The sequence below is a fragment of the Xenopus laevis genome, chromosome 1S (genome assembly GCF_017654675.1).
Source record: "Xenopus laevis strain J_2021 chromosome 1S, Xenopus_laevis_v10.1, whole genome shotgun sequence".
NCBI lineage: Eukaryota > Metazoa > Chordata > Amphibia > Anura > Pipidae > Xenopus > Xenopus laevis.
In genome coordinates, this window is record NC_054372.1 from 152,721,061 (window position 1) to 152,743,167 (window position 22,107).

The window sequence follows — 22,107 nt, forward strand, 5'->3', positions numbered from 1 at the left end:
AACAATTGAAGTTTTATATGGGAGTGCTGGTTCCTTGAATATATATATATATATATATATATATATATATATATATATATATATATATATATATATATTCCCTTATCCGGAAATCCGATATCCAGAAAGCTCCGAATTACAGAATGGCTCTCGCATAGACTTCATTTTATCCAAATAATCCAAATTTTTAAAAATGATTTCCTTTTTCTCTGAAATAATAAAACAGTAGCTTGTACTTGATCATATAAAATATACTAGGACTGTAATGCAGTAGAGAAACAATGGGGCATGAAGGGTCATCTAAGTCAAATGTCATTACATTTTCTCCATATTTTTTTTATACAGATTACAGATACTGTATTCTCTAGCATACTATATATACCGTATATATTCAGTTTTGATTTATATATTGTCTTACCATATTTATGCATATTCACTGTTCTTGGACAATATAATATGTTTTTTTGAATCTGTCAGGACAAGCATGGTAGCACATTGTAAAGAAATCATAGCATTATTGATTCTTTCTCATTCATTGTAGACACTCTTGAGAAGGTTCTGTGGCTTAAATGGGAGTTTGTAGTATCCTCACTTAATGCATTATCAAGTCTGGATAGAATTCTCATTTTAAACTTCTTAAAGTCCTGTCCCAAAATGACATACAGTATTGGATTAATGCAACTGTTGGCAGTCGCCAGGGCACTTGCTATAGGGAAACCAATTCTGAATACAGAAACGGGAAATCGAATGAGTTCAATTTCCATAATGTGCAGCACGTGGTATGGTGTCCAGCAGAGAAAGAATGCTGTGATGATTGAAAATATAATCTTAAATGGTTTACTGGATTTAGCCATCCTGTTTTTCTTCAGTTTGTAGACAATGATAGCGTAGCTGGATAGAATCATTATAAGTGGAATCAAATATCCAAATGCAAACCGTGTTAAAGAGTAAGCTGTCTGTATTTTTGCCTTATTATTTTCTCCTGCCAATGAAAAGTTGGTGAAACATAATGTTTTTTCCCCTCTATGTGTTGTATCACGGACAATAAAAGAATTGATGCTTAAAAGAAAGGCTACGATCCAGGCAGCTGCTGAAAGCCATTTGGCCATTTTAGCTGTACGGTGATTTTGGGACCAAACTGGAAATACAACAGATATACAACGATCCAAGCTGATTACGGTGAGCAGGAATATGCTGGTGAACATGTTCTGGACTAGAACAAATGAGTTCAGCTTACACATAGTTCTTCCAAATATCCAGTGGTGATCCATTGCCGTGTAGGTTATAGTGAAAGGCAGGAAAAAGGTGAATAAAAAGTCAGCAATAGCTAGATTTAAAAGCCATATAACATTGACTGATTTCTTCAGCTTGAATGTGATCATGAAAATAACAAGTCCGTTCCCAAGTGTGCCCACGATAAACACCACACTGTACAGTACGACAGAAAGAATCTGATTGGATGCTTCATTTTGACCACGATCCGTATGGACCACAGAGGGAACAGCTTCCTCTTCATAGTCATAATGTTCATAGTCATATGAATTCTAGAAAATAAATGTTAGATTTGCTTATTAAGAAGAAAAACAAACATACTTTAATCTAATTCCCTTCAAAACATTCTATTAATCATAAGAGTATATTGTACAGCCCCTTTATATATTTATACAAAATGATATTTCTCCAGAAGTGACTCTTCTCAAATGTAAACAATTGCATTTTGGCCAATGTATTTTCAGTGAGACCTTCCTTTCCTGTAATTAATTTAGTCGCTTTTCTCTGATCTGTTTTGCTATTGGAGATTAAAAGTTTGATGTTTACTCCAAGATGGGCTTTATCAGTATGTTATCAAGGCAACTACTGTACATCTTCAAATGCATCTTACACCCCTATTCCACATTTCCAGTCAAGGCCATCTTTCTGGACTATAGACTTGCATTGCTATAGCTGCCTACTTAGAGATGAACAAATTATTTTGCTGCTAAAAAAAACCCATAGACTCTAATAAAATGTTATGTGAAAAAACACCTGTTGACTTCAATTTGTTTGGCAAATTTTTATTGCCGGATTGTCCATCGCTACTATTATTACAACACTTTCCATCATTGATTCATCTAATTTAGGGGCTATTACAAAGTATAAAGTTGCATAATATATTTTGTGACATAATTTAATCCCATGTGACCCCCACCTACTTGAGCTTGAGATAGCTTCTGAAAAATATCCATCCATCACCAACCTATATTGGCTACCTCTTGTAGCAGGCAGTTTGCCTAGAGGTGTATTTTAAATTTACTGTGCTGCTCTTTAGATAACTGACCTCCTTTACAGTTTGGCAATATAAACATGTGATCTGGTTTGTACACAAAATCTTACTTACCACTGTTGGATTTATGAAAGTATCCATGAGAGATGGATCCATGAGAGTTGGATTCTTTTTGACAGTTTGTAGCCCTGAAGAACATTTAAATACAAAATGTTTAATGTTGTACATAACAAGATTATTTTACTATAGGAGAGAGATTCAACTTCCTTCTAATGGAATCTATGGATTATTTTTTAAGTGAATAAAAAATGTTTTTACTCAAATTGATATGTAATTTTAGGGAATTAACTTTTATCCGTACTGAAATGGTTTTCTTAACCTAAAAAAAGATGAAATTAGTGAAAGGCCAGAACTTATGTGTAGTGATGGGTGAATTTCTCCTGTTTCGCAGAAAAATCTGCAAACCAGCGAAAACTTTGCAAAACGCGAATTTTGACACCGGCATCAAAATATTTTTTGACGCCAGCGACAATTCCGACGCTGGCGACAATTATGGTGCCCATTAATGTCAATGGGTGCCTACAATTGTAGCCGCGTTGGAATTGTCACCGGCGACAGAATTGTCTTCGGCGTCAAATATATTTTGAATTTTCACTGCAATTTCTCAAATTTATTCGCTGGCGGCTAAATGTGGAAATTCGCAGTGAATTCACGCCTGGCAAATAAATTCGCCCATCACTACTTATGTGCTATTGTATTTTCTCTAAATGATTTCTTGACATTATGGGGTCCATGTACTAACAACTGAAATGTGTTTGTTTCCACAAATTTTGAAAATATTTTATTTTTCCTCTATTTCTTAAAAGCTCTAAAAAGTCAAATTTATTAAGTGAAAAAACCATTAATAACAAACATCGCCAAGTAAAAGTTGTCGAGATGCTATAGAAGTGAATGGAAGCTGCGCTAATCTTATTGGACCACTTTTAATCAAACTGGACTTTTAGAGGTTTTCGGATTTTTATCCATTAGGAATTGTCTGAAAACCCTCAAATTTTTAGAGGTTTTCAAGGTATCCGTATTTTTTAGCTTATCGTTTTTAGTTTTGCACTTTTTGTATTTGGATCTTTTAATAAATTCATTGACATTTGTGGTTTGTGAGTTTAGTAGTGGTTTCCAAAACCTGTGAAACCACTAAAAGTTGACCTCCAAAAAGTAAGCCTCCACGTGTTTTATCTATTTGTAATAAGAAATAATAAAATAGCACTAAAATCTAAAAGTAGAAATTTCACTTCAAAGCTACATTTATACCATGTCACTATTTGGTATCTATCCACCTCCTATTTTTATCAGGGCATATGAAAAACATTTCAAAACTAAAGTATAAAATGTATTTTGAGTTTTACATTTGTGTGCCTAGGTATGCATTCAAGTATTTTATGCAACAATACCAATGGACATGCAGTGCTATATAACAACATTTTTAAAGTCATGAGGTTTGATGCTGCTGTTATCACAGATATCAAGTCCAATCCTCTCAAAGTTATTCATTTTCATGAAAATGAAAGGTGAAGATTGGCCTCAAATGAGATATTCTGTAGGGCTCTTCAGCAGCTTTCATTTCATTAAAACAAGAGTCCTGCAATTTGTTTTACATACTCCCTTAACAAGTGGTTGCTTTTAAAGGATAGCTTTGCAACATGCACTTAGTCGCAGAACCACTTATCTCTAGTTTAATATCGGGGCAGATTCTTTTCAACCAGATCCATGCAGTATCTGCAAAGGAATGAGCTGTTTCTCTTCTAAAGAGAGTATTTTTTGTAATATCTGCAAGTAATGCAAGAGAACCTTGGAAGAACTGTACGAAGGTCTCAAAGCGAAAATCCATTAAGAATTAGAGTACATGAAGTTTGGGTCATACTTTTGGGTTCCTAGCCTTAAATTATTAGGTTCTTTGATTATATTACCGACTTAGGAACATTCCCCCTTAAATAATATTTGAAAGCACTCGTGGAAGTTTATATTTTAAAGGTCGGATTTGAGTGATTTCAGAGGTTTTTGAAACAACGACTAAACTCACAAACTCTAATGCGCTGAACAATCAGGAAAAAAATCTGAATACCACATAAATCTCTAAAAATTCGAGTTTTTCAACAACGACTAAACTCACAAACTCTAATGTGCTGAACAATCAGGAAAAAAATCTGAATACCACAAAAATCTCAAAAAATTCGAGTTTTTCAGACAATTCCTAGTGCAAATAAAATTTTACTTGGAGAAGTTTGGCATTAAAGGCTTAGTGGTTTTTTCACTTGATGAATCTTGAATTTTTAGAGCTTTTTAGAAAACCAAAAATACCACAAAATGTATTGGGATTCATGGAAAAAAAATCACAATTCGAGTAGTAGTGGGCGCCAACTGTTGGGCAGTATCCCTGGTTCATCTAAGTCTGGCTCTAAAGGGGCCAATCTACAAAAGGTCGGATTTCAGTGGTTTTACAGGTTTTTGTAAAACAAACAATGAAACTACGAGTGTCATGAGATTTATTAAAAAAATCTGAATAAAAAAGAAAAAAAAACACACTGAACAATTCGCAAAAACTACAAATACCTCAAAAACCTCTAAAAATGCAAGTTTTGGGCAATTCCTAGCAAAAAAAATGTATCAAAACCTCTCTGTAAAAGTCCAAATTGATTTAAAGCTGTACAATAGGATGAGCTCTCATTGAGTTCTATAGGACCTCGACAACTTTTACCTGGAGAAGTTTTGTATTAGAGGTTTTGGTGGTTTTTACACTTAATATATCTAGAAATTTAGAGGTTTTTTTAAAAAAACTATAAAACCATGAATTTTTTGAGATTTGTGGAAAATATCAGAAAATCGATTGTCAGTATACGGGCTCCTTAACCTGCACATATACTACCTATTTGAAAAGTTATCAGAATCAGCTCCAATACTCATATATTCAATAATATCTAGTGCAAGTACAATTAATGGCCACAGTCTATTCCAATACTGAAGAAGATTTAACGTACAGCACTATTATAATGGTATAAAATGCCTTTATTTGAAACACATTGCAGGACCTGGATAACAGTGATGTAGAAATGAATGGAGAGTGGCAGAATTTCAATCTAGAGGACTTTGGCGACCTCTAACTTCACTCTTTGATAAATATACCTCATAGTGTCTCCCTGAAGCCTCCAGGACCCCTGTCATACAGAAATGCACAGGCAAAGTGTTGTTAGATGTTCAAAAGGGCCACCTCTCCTTCCTCTCAGCGGTGTCTACTTGCAGTGCACAAGCTTCCTCTGGACTGCTGGCCACAATGCTGCCACTAGGCTGCTACTAACCTAGTCTCTTCCCTATCTGATGCACAATTGGTCTCCGGCAGTACCCCAAGTCTAAACTCCTTGATGGGACACCGATTGTGCTTGATAATTAACCCATCTGGCAGAATGAATGCTATAGTAGTCTCCAACTTGTTGTAAAATTGCCCATGTACACTTCCCCATTATTAATCATGAGTCATAAACATAAATGTGATTTTGATGAAATTTCCATGTTCATGAGCAAAAGTAGCCAAACTGCATGAGAATCCTTATCAAGTCCATCTGACAGAGATGTTCTGTAAGTGCAAGTTGGCAAAGGAGACATACTTCTGCATTCTAAGTAAGAAAAATCACTCACATGACAAAAAAACTGAAAAAATATAAATATGCTGAACATATCATTTTAAAGGAAAACTATACCCCAAAATGAATACTTAAAGGAATTGTTCAGTATAAAAATAAAAACTGGGTAAATAGCCTGTGCAAAATTTAAACATGTTTCGAATATAGCTAGTTAGCCAAAAATGTAATGTAAAAAAGGCTGGAGTGACTGGGTGTCTAACATAATAGCCAGAACACTACTTCCTGCTTTGCAGCTCCCTTGGTTTCCACTGATTGGTTGGTGACTTCAGGGAGAGCCACATGGGTTATAACCGTTTGCTTTTGAATCTGAGCTGCATGCTGAGGATCAATTGCAAATTCACTGTATAGTTATGTCCTATGTGCCTCCCCCCTTGAAGTCGCTAACTAACTCAGATTTAGAGAGCAGAAAAGCAGGAAGTAATGTTCTGTTCTGTTATGTTAGACATCCAGTCACTCCAGCCTTTATAGGTTATATTTTTGGCTAACTAACTATATTAGAAACATTTTTTATTTTGCACAGCCTATTTATTTACCCAGTTTTAATTTTTACACTGTAACTATTCCTTTAAGCAACAGACAGTTTATATCAGTTTATATCATATGTATATATATAAGTGGCATATTAAAGAATCTTACCAAACTGGTATATATATTTAAGTAAATATTGCTCTTTAACATCTCTTGCCTTGAACCACCATTTTGTGATGGTCTGTGTGCTGCCTCAGAGATCACCTGACCAGAAATACTACAGCTCTGACTGTAACAGGAAGAAGTGTGGAAGCAAAAGACAGAACTCTTTTAATTGGCTCATGTGAACAAACATGTATAGTTTGTTGGGTTTGTTTGTTTGCACCATGAATCTTAGGATCCCAAGGGGGCCTTATTTTTTTAAAATTATGGCAGTTTTGTATTTAGGATTACCCAATGGCACATACTACTAAAAAAGTATACTGTATTATTATGAAAATGGTTTATTTACATGAAACTGGGTTTTACATATGCTTTAAGCAACATATTTTTATACAGACCTACATTGTTAGGGGGGGACACATTTCCTTTAAAGGAATGTAGGGTATACTACACTGTAGGGCAATGCATTATTTAATCTATGCAAGCAGTTGCGTAACTAGATATTACTGGGTCCCACAGCAAATTATTTTTAGCCCCCCCCCTCTAAATGTCTAGAGGTTGACCTGTTTTATCAATATTTATTGAAATTGTATATGAATTAAGGCCTCATTGGGCCCCTTTACCTCTTTTGCCCCCCCTGCAGCTGCAGGGTCTGCTTTCTCTATAGTTAAGCCCCCTGTATGCAAGGGAAGATTTTGTTTGTGAATTTCTGACCATACACATGTAAACATTTCTTCCATCCTCTTTCCCTTGAACTTGGCAAACAAGAGCCTCAGTTACCATTACTGTCGAGTGCAAGCGAGAGAACTCTCCAGATGGAATGTATGGAACCAAGTTAATTAAGATGCTCTTGTAGTCTGTGTGTAACCTTTGAAAACAGTCCATAGGGTATTGATTACATTTTTGCCCTTCTGCTTGTCATTTCACTTGACATCTCGTATTTTTCTATATTAAGAAATGCTTCTCACGTTTTATGATTTTCAGAATTACGCCGAATGTGAAAATTGCATCCTTGGAAAAAGCTGAATTTGTGAGGCAGAAAGCTGTTGATGGATGTGAGAGGAAGTAGGAAAGCAGGAAAAAGACGGTCTATTTATCTCCACAGCAGAGAAAAAGTATTTCCTGTTCTTGCAGGAAATGTGTATGTTGTATACAACATACACATAGCAAGAAAATATATGCCAGGACACCTGTAGCAAATAGTAGACAAATACCAGATCATACAATTTGTATTCTAATGTAATAAAAGATGAAACTTTAAAAAACCACTGCAACCAATCAGTGGGTTGCAGGGGTTATAAAGAAGCTGCTTCCTGATCAATACATGCTGAATTTTTGTTGGGTCCCAGAAAAGTAGCTTTGTGGGTTCTCTCCAATGAACCTCACATAACAGCCATCATCCCATGAGTCCTCACTGGGTCCCGTCTACATTTAGGCCACCCCTGCAGCAATGGTGTTTGCTTCCTCCGCTATTACACCATTGGATAAAGTTACAACAATTAGCTGAGAGACAGAAAAAAGTGACCCTTGTTAAATACAAATACAAAAAACTAGTTGAAAGGAGAGAAAATACAAGTCAGACGTAGGAGCAAACCATTTAAATCATCATTATTCATTGTGGTCAAAATGAATAATGTGCTTTTTGCTGAATGAAGAAAAATGTCATACATCATAAAGCAGCAATCAGGTTGCCAGTTAATGTACTGTATATTCTGTATGTTATTCTATATGTTTGTGAACAGATATCTGAAGCATCATTATTACAGCATAGAACAATGCAATCAAAAATGGAAAAAACAGCAAAATCTCAAAAAAAAACCCATAAGCATAGGCTACTAATTGCCATCACTAAATGGTTTGCATGTCTCCACCCATGATGCCTTATGGGAGAATTAAAACTCTCAGTTTTGGTTTCTAGGCAGTACTGTGTGTATGGCATGAGACAAGTAAATACCTTTTGATTTCAGAAGGCTTCACTTTGCACCACTAAATGGCAAATTCTTAGAAATCCCATAATTCTATTGAAGACTTATCTTGGAAATGATGACCTGTCTAGTCCCATTGCCATTAGATGAGAACACATTTCTTGCCAAAGAGGAAGTAAGTCACTATTTAAGCAAGTCAAGAGTTAGGACTGGCATTAGAGCAGGGAAGACATGACATTTGATGTATCCTGGGAAACATTTCGGCCTTCTCTTGCCCTTTGGCTGGAAAATATAACCAGCACAAGTACAAATTACATATTTCTACATGGTGAATGCTTTCAGGAGGTTTGAATTATTGGTTATATTAGCTCTTTTTCTTTCAGTTCAACCATGGAACCTTAAGATGATGGGTACCATCAATTTCTGCACAACAATCTCCAAGCAGAGCAACCAGCATCTCATGACAGGGATATTTTTAGTTCACCATGAAGAAAATATTGTGATAATACATACATTTACAATATATTTATTTTATACCCTTTAGAGCAGTGGTTCCAACCTTTATTACCCATGAGCCACATTCACATGTAAAAATATTGGGGAGCAACACAAACATGAAGAAAAACTCATGGGATGCTAAATAAGGGCTATTTGGCAGTCCGTATGTGGACTGGCAGTACACTAGTTTTTATGTAATTAAAACCTGCTTCCAAGACTGGAATTCCAAAATAAGCACCTGTTTTGAGGCAACTAAGAGCAACATCCTTGAGGCTGTCGAGCAACATGGTTAGGGATCACTGCTTTATAAACAAAGTGTACATTTCTTTGGTGAGGTTGTTTCTAGTGACGGTGTGGATATTGGGGACATTTAGTCCGTATTTAAATGGCATTAAAATTATCAGGGATTAAAGAGCAAACTGCAATAGATCAAAATATGAAACATTGAACCACAAACTTGAAACCGTAAACTTGATTTCCTTAGAATTTCCTTAGGGGCAGAGACACCTGTACAGATAAGGCAAACAGAGAGGAGTTCTACTGCACTGATAAGAAGCAACTTCTTCTGAGGATATGAAGAGGCATTTATGGGTGAATGTGGCATACAGTTATACTAACTAGGGATGGGCGAATTTTTTCGCCTCGTTTCGCCGAAAAAATGACGCCCATAGACTCGTATGACAGCGTGCGTCAAAAAAAAAGACGCGCGTCAAAACAGTTTCGCCACGCGACAAATTTTTTTGACGCCCATAGACTTTAATGGGCGTCTGCGACATTTCGCCAGCAGCGAATTTTTGGCGAAGCGAAACGGGTCAAATTCGCCCATCCCTGATGCTAACCACAGCCCTATTGGCAGAAAAGGTACTCCGCATACATCTGTAAGGAAATGGTAACATTCTAATGGTGTTGTCCAGCTCATATACCATGGAAGTATTATAATAAAGCACTGCAGTTACAAGGCAGCTACAGAAGTGTTTGCATGTGGTTTGTTTAACAGTCACAAAGTATGATGAGAAAATGGAGATAAATATGTGCATAAATAGACTTTGAAAATGGACCAAGAAAGACTGCATTGTAATTACTGTTAAAATGTGTGCAATTACCATTGAGCCTCAGAATGTTAATGGGTGCTTATAGATCTGTGAGCTGTTGCTTTCTTGCTATATAAGCCCGGCTCTTAAGCCAATGATAAAGAGACGGCACAACTTTCACCAGTAAGTAATTGATGTCACCATCAGAGCTGCAGAAGAATACATATACTTTTTATTAGACAAGAAAAATGCAGAATAGATAGGGGTAGCTTACTGAGAGAGAAGGGTTTAGGGAGTAAAAGAAACTCTGTTTTTATAGTAAAGTTGTATTAAATCTGAGAAGGTGCAGGAGGGAAGGAATAGGGAGAATAAAGCAGGTGTAAGCGTGGGGTGCAGATTTAAAGCAGGAAATACATATGGAAATCTATGGGGTGCCGTTTGTCCCTAATACATTCTATATACAAAACTATCCCTAATACACAGAATGAATGTCTCTCAAGCATTTGTGACCATACACAGATAAAAAAATATACAAAAGACTTATTTATATTAAAGAATGAGAACAAAATGTGGATAGTGCACAAAAGGATGTCATTATATCACAAACTCCATTCTGTACATTTTAACAAGCAATCTGTTTCACAAATGTATAACCTCCATGTAATGGACGCACTTATGTGCAAAGTTACTTACAGAATGAATTATGTAAAAAAAAATTTGAATGACAAAATAGATATTTGTGCGAGAAAGCAAAATTTTATAGTACAGGATTCTTTCTTTCCACAAAATGAAAGTTTTGTTTCACAAAACAGATAAAATAACTATTCTGTGAAGCAATACTGTCAGTCACATTCCTGAACCAATAAGAACAAAGCTTATTGCCATATACAAACAAGATGAGAAGTTGCCAGCTCTGCTCCACATGGCTGCATCATCCCTAAGGCATAGTATCTGGCCTGCTATAGATGGCGCCCTCTAATGTCCCCTCTGCTGCATAGTAATAAACATGAACAAACCTTTCCTAAAAGAGCTGCTGTTAAACACTACAGGTTCATAATTGGAAGTTCTTACAAATGGCTGAGAAATATAATGCTGCACTTATAATGATTGTAGAGAAAGAAAAGTATGCAAAACATAAATATGATCATTTTAGGCAATATGGCTATTCTTATTGTAGTAACCTGCTTGTGTGGCCATTTTGGTTAAGGGCATTCCTGCTGTTTTGCCATTGTCTTATGATTCACTCCTGTTCCTGTTTCCCTTTTACTGTCTCAGCTGACAGCAATAATGGGACAGGCCACACCTACCTGCCATGTTGTAATACATGTACCAGAAGCAGGGGGGTAACTACAGAGGAAGAAGGGTGGGCCAGGAGGTATAGGGGCCCCATAAGGCACTAATTCATATACAATTTAAATAAATATTGGTAAAACAAGTCAACCACTAGACATATTAGGGGCCTGAAAGACATCTCTGTCTGTGTCACACATCTCATCTGCATTGTGGTAAAAAACATGGCAACTGTAGTCATAAATGACCCCTAAAGTCTATGTAGTACAATGTGTAGCCTTGGTGATTAGGGTTGTGATATGCCAATAAATTCGCCAGACACAAATTCACTGAGAACTACCACATTTCATCACAAGCGAATTAATTTGCTGGCAAAAAATCTGCCGTCATAAATTCCGCTGCATCAAAATGAAAAATTGGCGCTAGTAAAATTGACACACACATTAAAATTATTCAGACACCCATTGACTTTAATGCATTTGGACCAAATAGTTGCATGTAGTAGCTTGCATCAAAATTGGCACGGGTCAGAATTATTTTGACGCCCATTGCATTTTGCGAATTTTTGTTGTTTTGAGAATTTCAAGGCACAGATTTGTCCATCACTAATTAGGGACATTGAATAATTAATACTGTCAAATCTGAACTGCGGAGTTCCTTGACCAGCAGCAATCCAGGTGCATGTCATACAATAATATAATTAGAAAAACAGTATTTTGCTGTGAGTTCAGAATTTTTCATCAAGACTGTGCTGCTGAACTCCATCCGCCAGTCGGTCATTCAGCTGTTTTACCAGATTAATCCATATGGGAAAACTTCATTAGTGAATTAGCGGCGCTCTGGCAAAATTTCGCCTGGCGAAGTGCGGCAAAGCCAACATTGGGCAACTTTGAAGGTAAGTAAATTTGCCCCTTGGGTGGGACAGTAGATCATAACCAGTAATTAAGGTCCTCTTTATCCCTGAAAGACTGTAATATATACATTTTGCATTTATTATTCATCTTCAAAAAATGGTTTAGTATTTTTCTAATAATTCCAATATACAGACATTTTTTTAATAAACTTCAACAAAATGTAATGTACAAAAACCGTTTGCAGAACTGTATGTATACCTTTCAACTTTCCTGAGTGAGAGACAGTAACAGCATCTCATAGATTCCAAAGGAAGAGCAATTTCAATCTGACAATAGACTTACACAGATGGGACTCTGAACTTTACCCTAGTAGGTCTCTGCCTATAATATAACTGAAGCTCTTGAGGAATCACTTCACTGTAGCAATAAAGTATAACCATCAGAAATTCATTAAATGCATGATTTCAATTCATGAACTCAACCTGGTGTAACACATTGAAAAACAATCACTTCATTTCAGTTTGGTATACTGCTTCTGGTCTTTGATGTATGATATCCCAATGGAACTCTAATAATAGCCCTTGAGATCACTGGGTAGAAGAATAATAGTGACATATCAGACAGACCCATCAATCATTCATTCACAGCCAATCAATGTCAGCTTTGTACTCATTCTAAAACTTAACATTTTAGACTTTCATTTAATTTTAGCTAAGTGAGATAAACAGCTCAAATGTTGAGCCTCTGTGTTTCTGAAGCTCCCACTATAGCTTAAAGGGGTGGTTCACCTTTATGTTAACTTTTAGTATGTTATAGAATGGCTAATTCTGAGCAACTTTTCCATTGGTATTCATTATATATTTTTTGCAGTTATTTTCGCCCTCTTCTTCTGACTCTTTCAAGCTTTTAAAAGGGGGTCACTGACCCTATCTAAAAACAAATGCTCTGTCAAGCTACAATTTTATTGTTATTGCTACTTTTTTTCAATGCATGGTTGCTAGGATAATTTGGATCCTAGCAACCAGATTTCTACAATGGCAAACTGGAGAGCTGCTGAACAAAAAGCTAAATAACCACAGATAACAGATAATGAAAACCAATTGCAATTTCATTCTCTACATCATACTAAAATTAGCTCAAAGGTGAACAAGGAAATTAAACAATATCAGAGAGTCAAACATTTTACCACAATATGGTGCAGCAGTGGAACTTTATACCAGGGAATAAGAAATTACAATACTTGGACATCAAACAATATAACAGATAGGCGATTGTACCTGACTTCATTGGTGGTTCCCTATTCAGCTCCATCTTCATAGAAAAAGGAGGAAACTCAAATTCATATGTTACCAGTAATAATGGGGAATTTAAAGATTCTACAATAATTCAACTTTAGTTGAAAATAGTTGAAATACAGTTAAAATGATATTATCAAAGCTACATCAAGCAGCATTAATCTGGCTTTATATGCCACAATATTGTCGTAAGGCAGACAGGTTATGGGACCTATTATTTGATATATACGGTAGAATAATAATTGATTAACATGAAGACTACTGTCTTGCAAATATGATTGTTTGTTAAAAGTCCGGTCATCAGTCAGGAGATGCATGCAAAGATAGCGTTTGTAGGTCTGGTTAGGATGTCTTCATCTGGAAAGATCCTACATGAGATTGACCATGCATTTCAAGATATTGTCATAAGAACAAAAGGGCTTGACTTAAATGTTTCAAAGTGTCTGATCCAAGATCCATGGTGCAAGGATATCTGTCTAGTTGCTGAACATACATGTACTGTACAGATTATTATATGAAACCTCAAGTATCTATGAGTGAATACATTTATTGGTTCATCAACCACATCATTGGACTTTATTTATTTATTTATTAGTGTGGTTCAGAACTATTATTCACCCAAAAAATTAATTAATCTCCATTTTGTACCAAAACACAGAGCCAGTGTAGGCGCTCATATTTGTGTAGCAGTCCACTGCAAGCCTTAAAGGAGAACCGTCATAAATAGGACCCCAAGTTATGCTTAATCAGCCTACTCGATCAAATTTAGCAGTTGAGCATTAAACATTTAAAAATGGTATCAGCCAATTTGCCCAGCTGAATGATTCAGAAGAATGTGTGTTTTGTTTCTAACTAGAAAACATGTTGATTAACTTACTATCTGATAATCTTAACAACTTTAAGAATTGCATAAGTTACACTTATTTGTGGAAGATGCTTAATATGCACACTTTCCTTTTAATAAAATGTGCATCCATGTCGGCATTTAGTGGCTAGTCTTCAAAAAGCTGCAGTTCAGGATTCAGCTCAAGCTATTGAGCAGGGAGCCGGATTGAGCTGAGTTTGTAGCCCAACAGAGGATACAAACCCACAAATTGGGCATGTGACAGTCAATATACAGCATTATTAAAGAGCCAGAAACAATTCTGATATGCCATATAACAAGGCTATTCCTTCTGTTGCCAAACTGTACACCTCAGCATGTGAAACAGCTTCAGCAGCAGCTTGAGAGTCAAAACCTGAAGATATAGTGCACATTATTACATCACAGACTTTAACTGACACCAGGTATGAATTTATAGAGTCTTCAATTTTTCAAGTACACCGTTTAAGACTCTTCAGAGGAAAGCAGCCAAGATCTAGTCTCGCTTGAAGAAGGTGACATCATAATTAGCCCTCAAGCTTTGCTGAGTTTGTCCCCATCCAACCTGATGCACATTTTTCATGATGGCTGATTTACGTCTATGGCAAATTGATGGCATAACTTGTTTTTTTACTAGATAAGATCTGTCAAGACACAGGCTGTTTTCACGGTAGCAGCTGGCAGTAAAAATGGTTTGATTTAATTAAAAAGAATTGCTTAATTGGCTTTTATTTTCCATCAGCATAATAAATCAAGAACTATAAAAAAAATCAATTAAAGCAGCTATGCAAAACTTTTTCAATCTGTATTAATAATTTATTATATTGACCAATACTGAAAGTAGAATTAAGGATTACAATGCTAAATATAGTGTCCTGGTGAGAAAGGCGACAGGCCATTTTCTATTGTTTTAATATTTATCATGGACTTTAAATATAGAGAGGTGACTTCCTCCCATCAACTCTTTTACAACATATTGTAAAGGAAGTTGCAATTGAAAGCAGTTGTTTATCACTTTCTGCTCTTTGGGTATGGCAGTGTAGAATATGTCAGTTCTTCTCGAGTTTTGTAATCAACTGCCATTTGCTACAATTTAAGGAGTCAATGCCATAATAAAATGTAATGCTCAATCGCTCACGGAATATGAACCTTTGGATGAAGTTGGTGTTTTTCCTGAAATTGCTTCCTAGTTGCTGAATGTTTTCTTCCTAACGTCATATTATTATTTGTTGGGCTACAGTCTGCTGTCCATCAATTTCAAATACTTACCACAAAAGAGTATTTTATTATAAGTAGTAGTACAGGTATGGGATCTATTATCCAGAATGCTTGGAACCTGCTTCCTAGTTGCTAAATGTTTCCTTTAGAACAACTTTATTATTTGTTGTTCTATGAATATATTTAAGGGAATACTGTCCATTGAGAGGAAGTACATTTTAGCGCAAGTTAGGTGCTAGACAGTGAGTATGCAAGCTGTTTAGCGAGTGTTACCTTTGAGCCAACTATTGCAAGCAGATAAGTGTTAAGCAGACTTAAAAACAAAAGGTGTTAAGTGGTTTGCTGTTCAAACTAGGAGAACTGTAGCTTTAGCTCATAAATTTATACAGGGACTAGTCTGATTGCCATCTTGGAATCAGGAAAGAATTTTTCCCCCTCAAATTGGATAGGCTTCAAACAGCTTTTTTCCTGGATCAACTAGCAGTTAGGCAGATTATATATAGACCTAAAAGGTTGAACTTGATGGACGTGTGTCTTTTTTCAACTTAACTTACTATGTTACTTTTTAAGTGAGTATAAGGTGGAAGTAAATTAAATTAACTGTTTGACTGCTGTGTCCTTCTAAGTACTATTTGGCCGATAGGGGTTGTGAGCTATATTAAAGGTTGTGAGCTATACGTCGATAGGGGTTTTGAACTGTATTAAAGGTTTTGAGCTATATTAAAAGGAGGTATAGCTATGGGTAAATCTTCCACTTTAATAAACAATGGTCTTCCTTCGCACATATGCAATGCATACGTGAGAGTACTCCAAAGAGTTGCAGAAAGAATACTGTAATAGAAAAAAAAGAACTAAGCTGACAAAGAGAACAGAAAGTCTCAGTTATGAGGAAAGGCTGGCCTCTTCTTCGGCGACATAGAGGAAACTTCGGGAATTAGATTCTAGCTGGCTGGAAGGCTTTTTGGGTAGATTAATCGCCCAAAGTAGATGCGATTTGTCGCCGGGTAACTAATCTCCCCAAATCTTCACGGGTGTTTTTGTCTCAATGTGAGATATGATAAATAAAAATAAATAAGGGAGCCATACAATAAAATCTTTCTCTCTCTCTGATTCCCTATTCACAAGTAGGTATTGTACTTCCAGTAGACACAAGGGCATCCAATGAGATTTGAAGAACAGTGGTTTCATCATAATATGTGAACAAGGTTTTTTTTGAGAGCTGTGAGTTATCTCTTGAAAGTGGTTGTACTGACAGATACTAGAAAATGTTGGATTGCTTTTTAGTGTGGGAGATAATACTGGTTACTGAAATTAGCCCTTTGCACCAAGTTGACCAAAGGACTGGTCCAAGCACCATCTTGGAGTCAATAATTATTTATTTCCACCTTTGAGGCAAATCTATAATAGCTTCAGATTGAAGGCCTGCTTTGTTGCATAAATAAATCAATTTTGTTCACATTTTCGGGTGCTGCTGGAAGATTTTCTTTCAGTGAATATCTAGCCTGCACAGATAAGCCAACATCTGACACCCAATGTTATAACAAGCAATATTAGTGTTTGTGCAGCACTACTCCATATGGTTGGGATAGATTCAGATTGTGTTATTTTTACCTTCCTCTGGATCAAGGCCATTTCTAATGAGGCTCCTGCAATTCTGCCCCCCCTTGTTCCTCCGGAAGGGGGGAGCATTGATGGTGCAGAGAATTCAGGAAAACTGAATTTCTGGTTTTAAAATACAGAAATTCAGTTCTGAAAGGTACCAGGAGCGTTTTTCAACACTTGGGGAGGCAAGGTATCAGATAAACACTTTAGATTTGCTCCAGAAAGCCATTTAAAGTCATACTGATATTACTGCTAGTGATGAGTGAAATATTTTGCCACGTTTCACAGTGAAAAAAGACTCTTATGTATAGGAAAATAAATGATTGGCAGTTTGAAAAAAGTTGCACAACAAGCACTCCATTGACTTCAGTGTGTTTGGCGAGTTCTTTGCCATTTCGCAAATTTTCGGGAAAAGCCCATCCCTAAGTACCGCCAAAATATGAAATGTGTCAGTAAGGCATGGTGTAGAACAGTGATCCCCAACTAGTAGCTTGTGACCAACATGTTGCTCACCAACCCCTTGGATGTTGCTCCAAGTGGCCTCAAAGCAAGAGCTTATTTTTGAATTCCAGGCTCGGAGGCAAGTTCTAGTTGAATAAAAACCAGGTGTTGTGTCAAACAGAGCCTCCTGTAGGCTACCAGTACATATACAGGCTACCAAACAGCCAATCACAGCTCTTATTTGACAAGGACCTTTTCAAGTTTTTGCTGCTCTCCTACTCTTTTTTACATTTTACAAAAGGTTGGGGACCACTGGTCTAAGGCACTGTTCCCCAACCAGTGGCTCATAAGCAACACTCACCCACCCTTGGATTTTGCTTCCAGTGGCTTGTTTTTGAATTCTTTGCTAGGAGGCAAGTTAGACTGTTCTTTAAACTGCCAGTGCACATAGGGGCTACTAAATAGCCAATTACAGCCCTTATTTGGAGCCCCATATGAACTTTTTTTTATGCAGGTGTTGCTCCCCAACTCTTTTTACAATTGAATGTGGCTCACTGGTAAAAAAGGTCGGGGACCCCTGGTGTAGAACATATATTTGTAGAATTTAGGGTTAACTGGTTGGTCCATAAAGTTGTCTTGCAGAATAAAAGAAGATCATTTCTGCACCTTTCCTTGGCTAAGTCAGACTAAATGAATGGTGTATATTGGTTTGTGGTAAATGGACAAGATTCAAGAAAAAGGTGTGCATACAGCTACTAAAAATGCCTTACCCTTTAAATAAAACAGGGGTTGTTTGTCCATATATTGCAATATATTTAAGCTGGCCAACTACGTCAAAGTCATCCCATATCTGGCCAGTCCTACGCTCATCTGATTCATTAAGAATTCAATTGCTTCATTAAACATTTTACAAAGGGACTAAGTTAAAATGTATAATGAAGCAATGTTTTGTTTAAAGGGTAAGGCATTTTTAGTAGCTGTATGCACAAAATGTCTCAATGTCCTAATATATTGATAATGGGTTGAGTGCAGAAGACTCTTGTATTTGTCAATATGTATTTTGTGGTCACAGCCTCATTGCACCCCCGCCTAATGGTTTTAAAAATTAGTGGTGAGCACAACTTTCCCTTGTTTGTTATAGTATATATATATATATATATATATATATATATATATATATATATATATATATATATATAAAATATTCAGTTATAAATGAAGCAGTTTAAACCACAATCTTTGAAGCTTAAATACTCTTACCGTGTATGGAGGATTGCTTTAAAGACTTCTCTGATGAAATATCTCCCAAAATCAGTAGGCAAACTGTTTTATACTGTGAGTCAAGCCAAGTTTACAAACGCTCTGTCATTGAAATGTGCAAGTGTAGTTTGAGTGTAAAGGATGTGGCTTTCTTGATGCTGGACGTTTGCATTCTGTCAATTTCACTTCTTTTTTTCCTGCTTGCTTGAAGACCTCCGCTCAGCTGGAAAAGTCAGATATGTCACACTTATGAAGAATTCAGGCATCGCAGACTTCTCTTATTATCACATGGCTGGAGGTGGAAGGATTTGTCTGAAGCAGAGGTGGAGCAAGACAGTGGAGACCCTAGAAGAGGAATATTTACACCTAACTGAAACATTATAATGAAAGCAGAGAATTCAGGACTATGGCCAGCATATAATAGAACATAGGATGGGTTTTGAAAGTATTTCAGATTATTATGTTGCTATTTTGCAATAACTTTTCCTGTTACAACTTAAATGCCTCTTTCCTACCCTTTACCTGACACTTTACAAGGATTTTAAGGCTTAAAGAAAAATTTCCCTTTGAGAATTATAACATAAATTTTTTACTAGAGCCAATGTACAAACAGTATATTTTATTTCATAGAAAGCCTTGACTCTATTACTCAACATTGACTGTATGCCACTCAGCACAGACTGCCAACTTTATTTATAAATGCCATGAAAAGAAGCAACTGCCTCCAGTCATGTGATGCTAGAGATGGGGAAATATAATAGATTTTATATATGCTAATTAAAGAAGGCTTTTCAATTTTCAAATTTTTTTCAATTCAAATCGAATTTGGACTATTCCCTAGTCAAAAAACACAAAAATAGCTCAAAATTCTAATAGTTTTCATTTGAAAACTCACCTCGACCTTTGATAAATCTGCCCCTAAATAACTCCATAGTTGACTTTGACAGCTGTGATCATAAAAAAACTTAAAAAATTCAAAGTTCCATCCTTGATAAATCTGCCCCTAAGTATGATTGAGAGAGTGATATTCTAAGTCTATTTGCAATTGTTTTTTTTATTATTTGTGTTTTTGAGTGATTTAGCTCTTTATTCAGAAGCTTTCCAGTTTGCAATTTCAGCAATCTGGTTGCTAGGGTCCAAATTACCCTAGCAACCATGCACTGATTTGAGTAAGAGACTAGAATATGAATAGGAGAGGGCCTGCATACAAAGATGAATAATAAAAAGTAGAAATGACAATAAATCTTTAGCCTTATGGGGGTCAGTGATCACATTTTAAAAGCTGTGAAGAGTTAGAAGTAGGCAAATAATTTAAAATCTATAAAAAAAAGAAAATAATGAAGGCCAACTGAAAAGTTGCAGAATTAGCCATAACATACCAAAAGTTAAATTAAAGGTGAACAACCCATTTAACAAACAGGTTAAGACAGTATGCCCTATTTGAAATGACTTTTCTTATTTGTGTTCATTAACACCATACCAGACAAGGGGACTGAGAAAAATAAAAGCTTGGCTTCAATTAAATCTTCTGTATTTACATGTGGATGGATTTAACATGTAGCATTGCTGACATTTATTTTGCTTAAAAAGTTTAATGACTGTCAATCTATAATCTATAATTATTAGGGATGCAACGAATCCACTATTTTGGATTCAGTCAAACCCCCGAATCCTTCGCAAAAGTTTTAGCCAAATACCGAACTGAATCCAAATCCTAATTTATAAACTATATAAATACATATTAATAATAAAATAATAATAATAATTTGCATATGCAAATTAGGGATGGGAAGGGGAAATTTTTTTTACTTCCCTGTTTTGTGACAAAAAGTCACGTGATTTTCCTTCACGCCCCTAATTTGCATATGTAAATTAGGATTTGGTTCGGCTGGGCAGAAGGATTCGGCCGAATCCAAATCCTGCTGAAAAAGGCCGAATCCTGGCCGAATCCCGAACCGAATCCTGGATTCGGTGCATCCCTAATAATTATCTATAACAAAATAATGTAAATTCATAAATTAAAAATAAACAGCATCTGTATTAACAGCCTTTTAGCTGTGTACAGGACCAAAACAATTGCTGTCTGGTCAGAATCTGGTTGGGGACAGGCAGGATATTTATCAGAAAGTTTTGAAAATCCCATTGGGATTTGGGATACTCTCAACACAGATCAGCTTTTTTATATTTTTCTTATTTATGAAATCTTTTCTCACTGTCAGGAAATTCACTGTCAGAAAAATCTCTTGGCCGAATCTTGACTCCCTGATGAAAAAAAAGCCTTTAATGACATACTTTGCAAAGTAAAAGTTGTTGAGGTGCTACAGAAGTCAATGGGAACCATTCTTAAACCAATCAGAATGTTAGAGGTTTTCGGATTTTATTTTTACTATGAATTGCATCAAAAACTTGAATTTTTAGAGGTTTCCGTGGTATTTGGATTTTTGGAGGGGACCTCTCAGTGCATTCTTTCGTTTATACTTTTTTAAACCGGAACTTTTAATAAATTCAATGAAAAAAATGGTTTGCGATTGCGAAATTTTATTACATACACTGAGAATGTTCACAAAAGTAATTTGGTCGCAAACCTTGCAAAGAAGTTGCTGAGGTCTATAATCAGTCAAAAATAGTGTAAACATGGTTGCTAACGTTCACAAAGGTGTTTATGAAAGTTTTTTGTGCTAACGAAACATATTACATTCCCTCATGTGAGTTTAGTCACATTCTACCCATCATTTTCAATGAGTCTGCCTAATCTCAAATAAATCTCGAAATTGCCAGTTTTTAGATGGCACATCTTTTCATTCAAGTCTTTTACTTTTTTTTTACCACTTAATAAATCTTGATCATTCAAGTTTTGGGGGGGAAAAGCCTGAAATCGCAGTAAAAACTCCAACTTGATTGTTAATAAATATGCCCCAAATCTCAAGGATTAAAGAAAGTTCTTTACAAAGTTAACAAAAAATTACACAAGTAAATTGAATAACAGAGTATTTTACAATTTATGATTTTTTTATGATTCACCTTTATTAATAAGTCTCTATTGTATGCTTGGGTGTTTTCCTTTCAGTATACTTCTTTGTTAGTGCTTGAAGAATAAATACATTTATACAAAAACTAAAAAGAGAATTTTTTTTTTTGCAAAGGACAATATAATGCTTGTTAAAGGCGTGTTCTACTTTTCACTTTCCCAGCAATATACTGTAATTGTGTTGTTTATGTAACCAGCCAGTAACCATTAAAAGAGAT

The 22,107-nt window shown here is 35.8% G+C and overlaps 1 protein-coding gene across 1 annotated transcript; it reads right to left on the minus strand.

Annotated features, from left to right (window-relative positions):
- Positions 1-175: 175 nt before the first annotated feature.
- Positions 176-19,118, minus strand: cmklr1.S (chemerin chemokine-like receptor 1 S homeolog). Its single transcript, XM_018242903.2, has 3 exons — positions 18,862-19,118; positions 2,378-2,451; positions 176-1,544 (listed from the first exon to the last, which is right to left on the minus strand). Exons 2-3 carry the CDS (start codon positions 2,417-2,419, stop codon positions 507-509), a joined length of 1,080 nt encoding a protein of 359 aa, XP_018098392.1. The 5' UTR covers positions 2,420-2,451; positions 18,862-19,118; the 3' UTR covers positions 176-506.
- Between the last annotated feature and the right edge of the window lie 2,989 nt (positions 19,119-22,107).

Coding starts and splice junctions, on each gene's coding strand:
- cmklr1.S (XM_018242903.2), bottom strand. CDS start 2,419: ATGGATCCATCTCTCATGGATACTTTCATAAATCCAACAGTG. Junction 1,545..2,377: donor CTTTCATAAATCCAACAGTG/GTAAGTAAGATT, acceptor TTTATTTTCTAG/AATTCATATGACTATGAACA.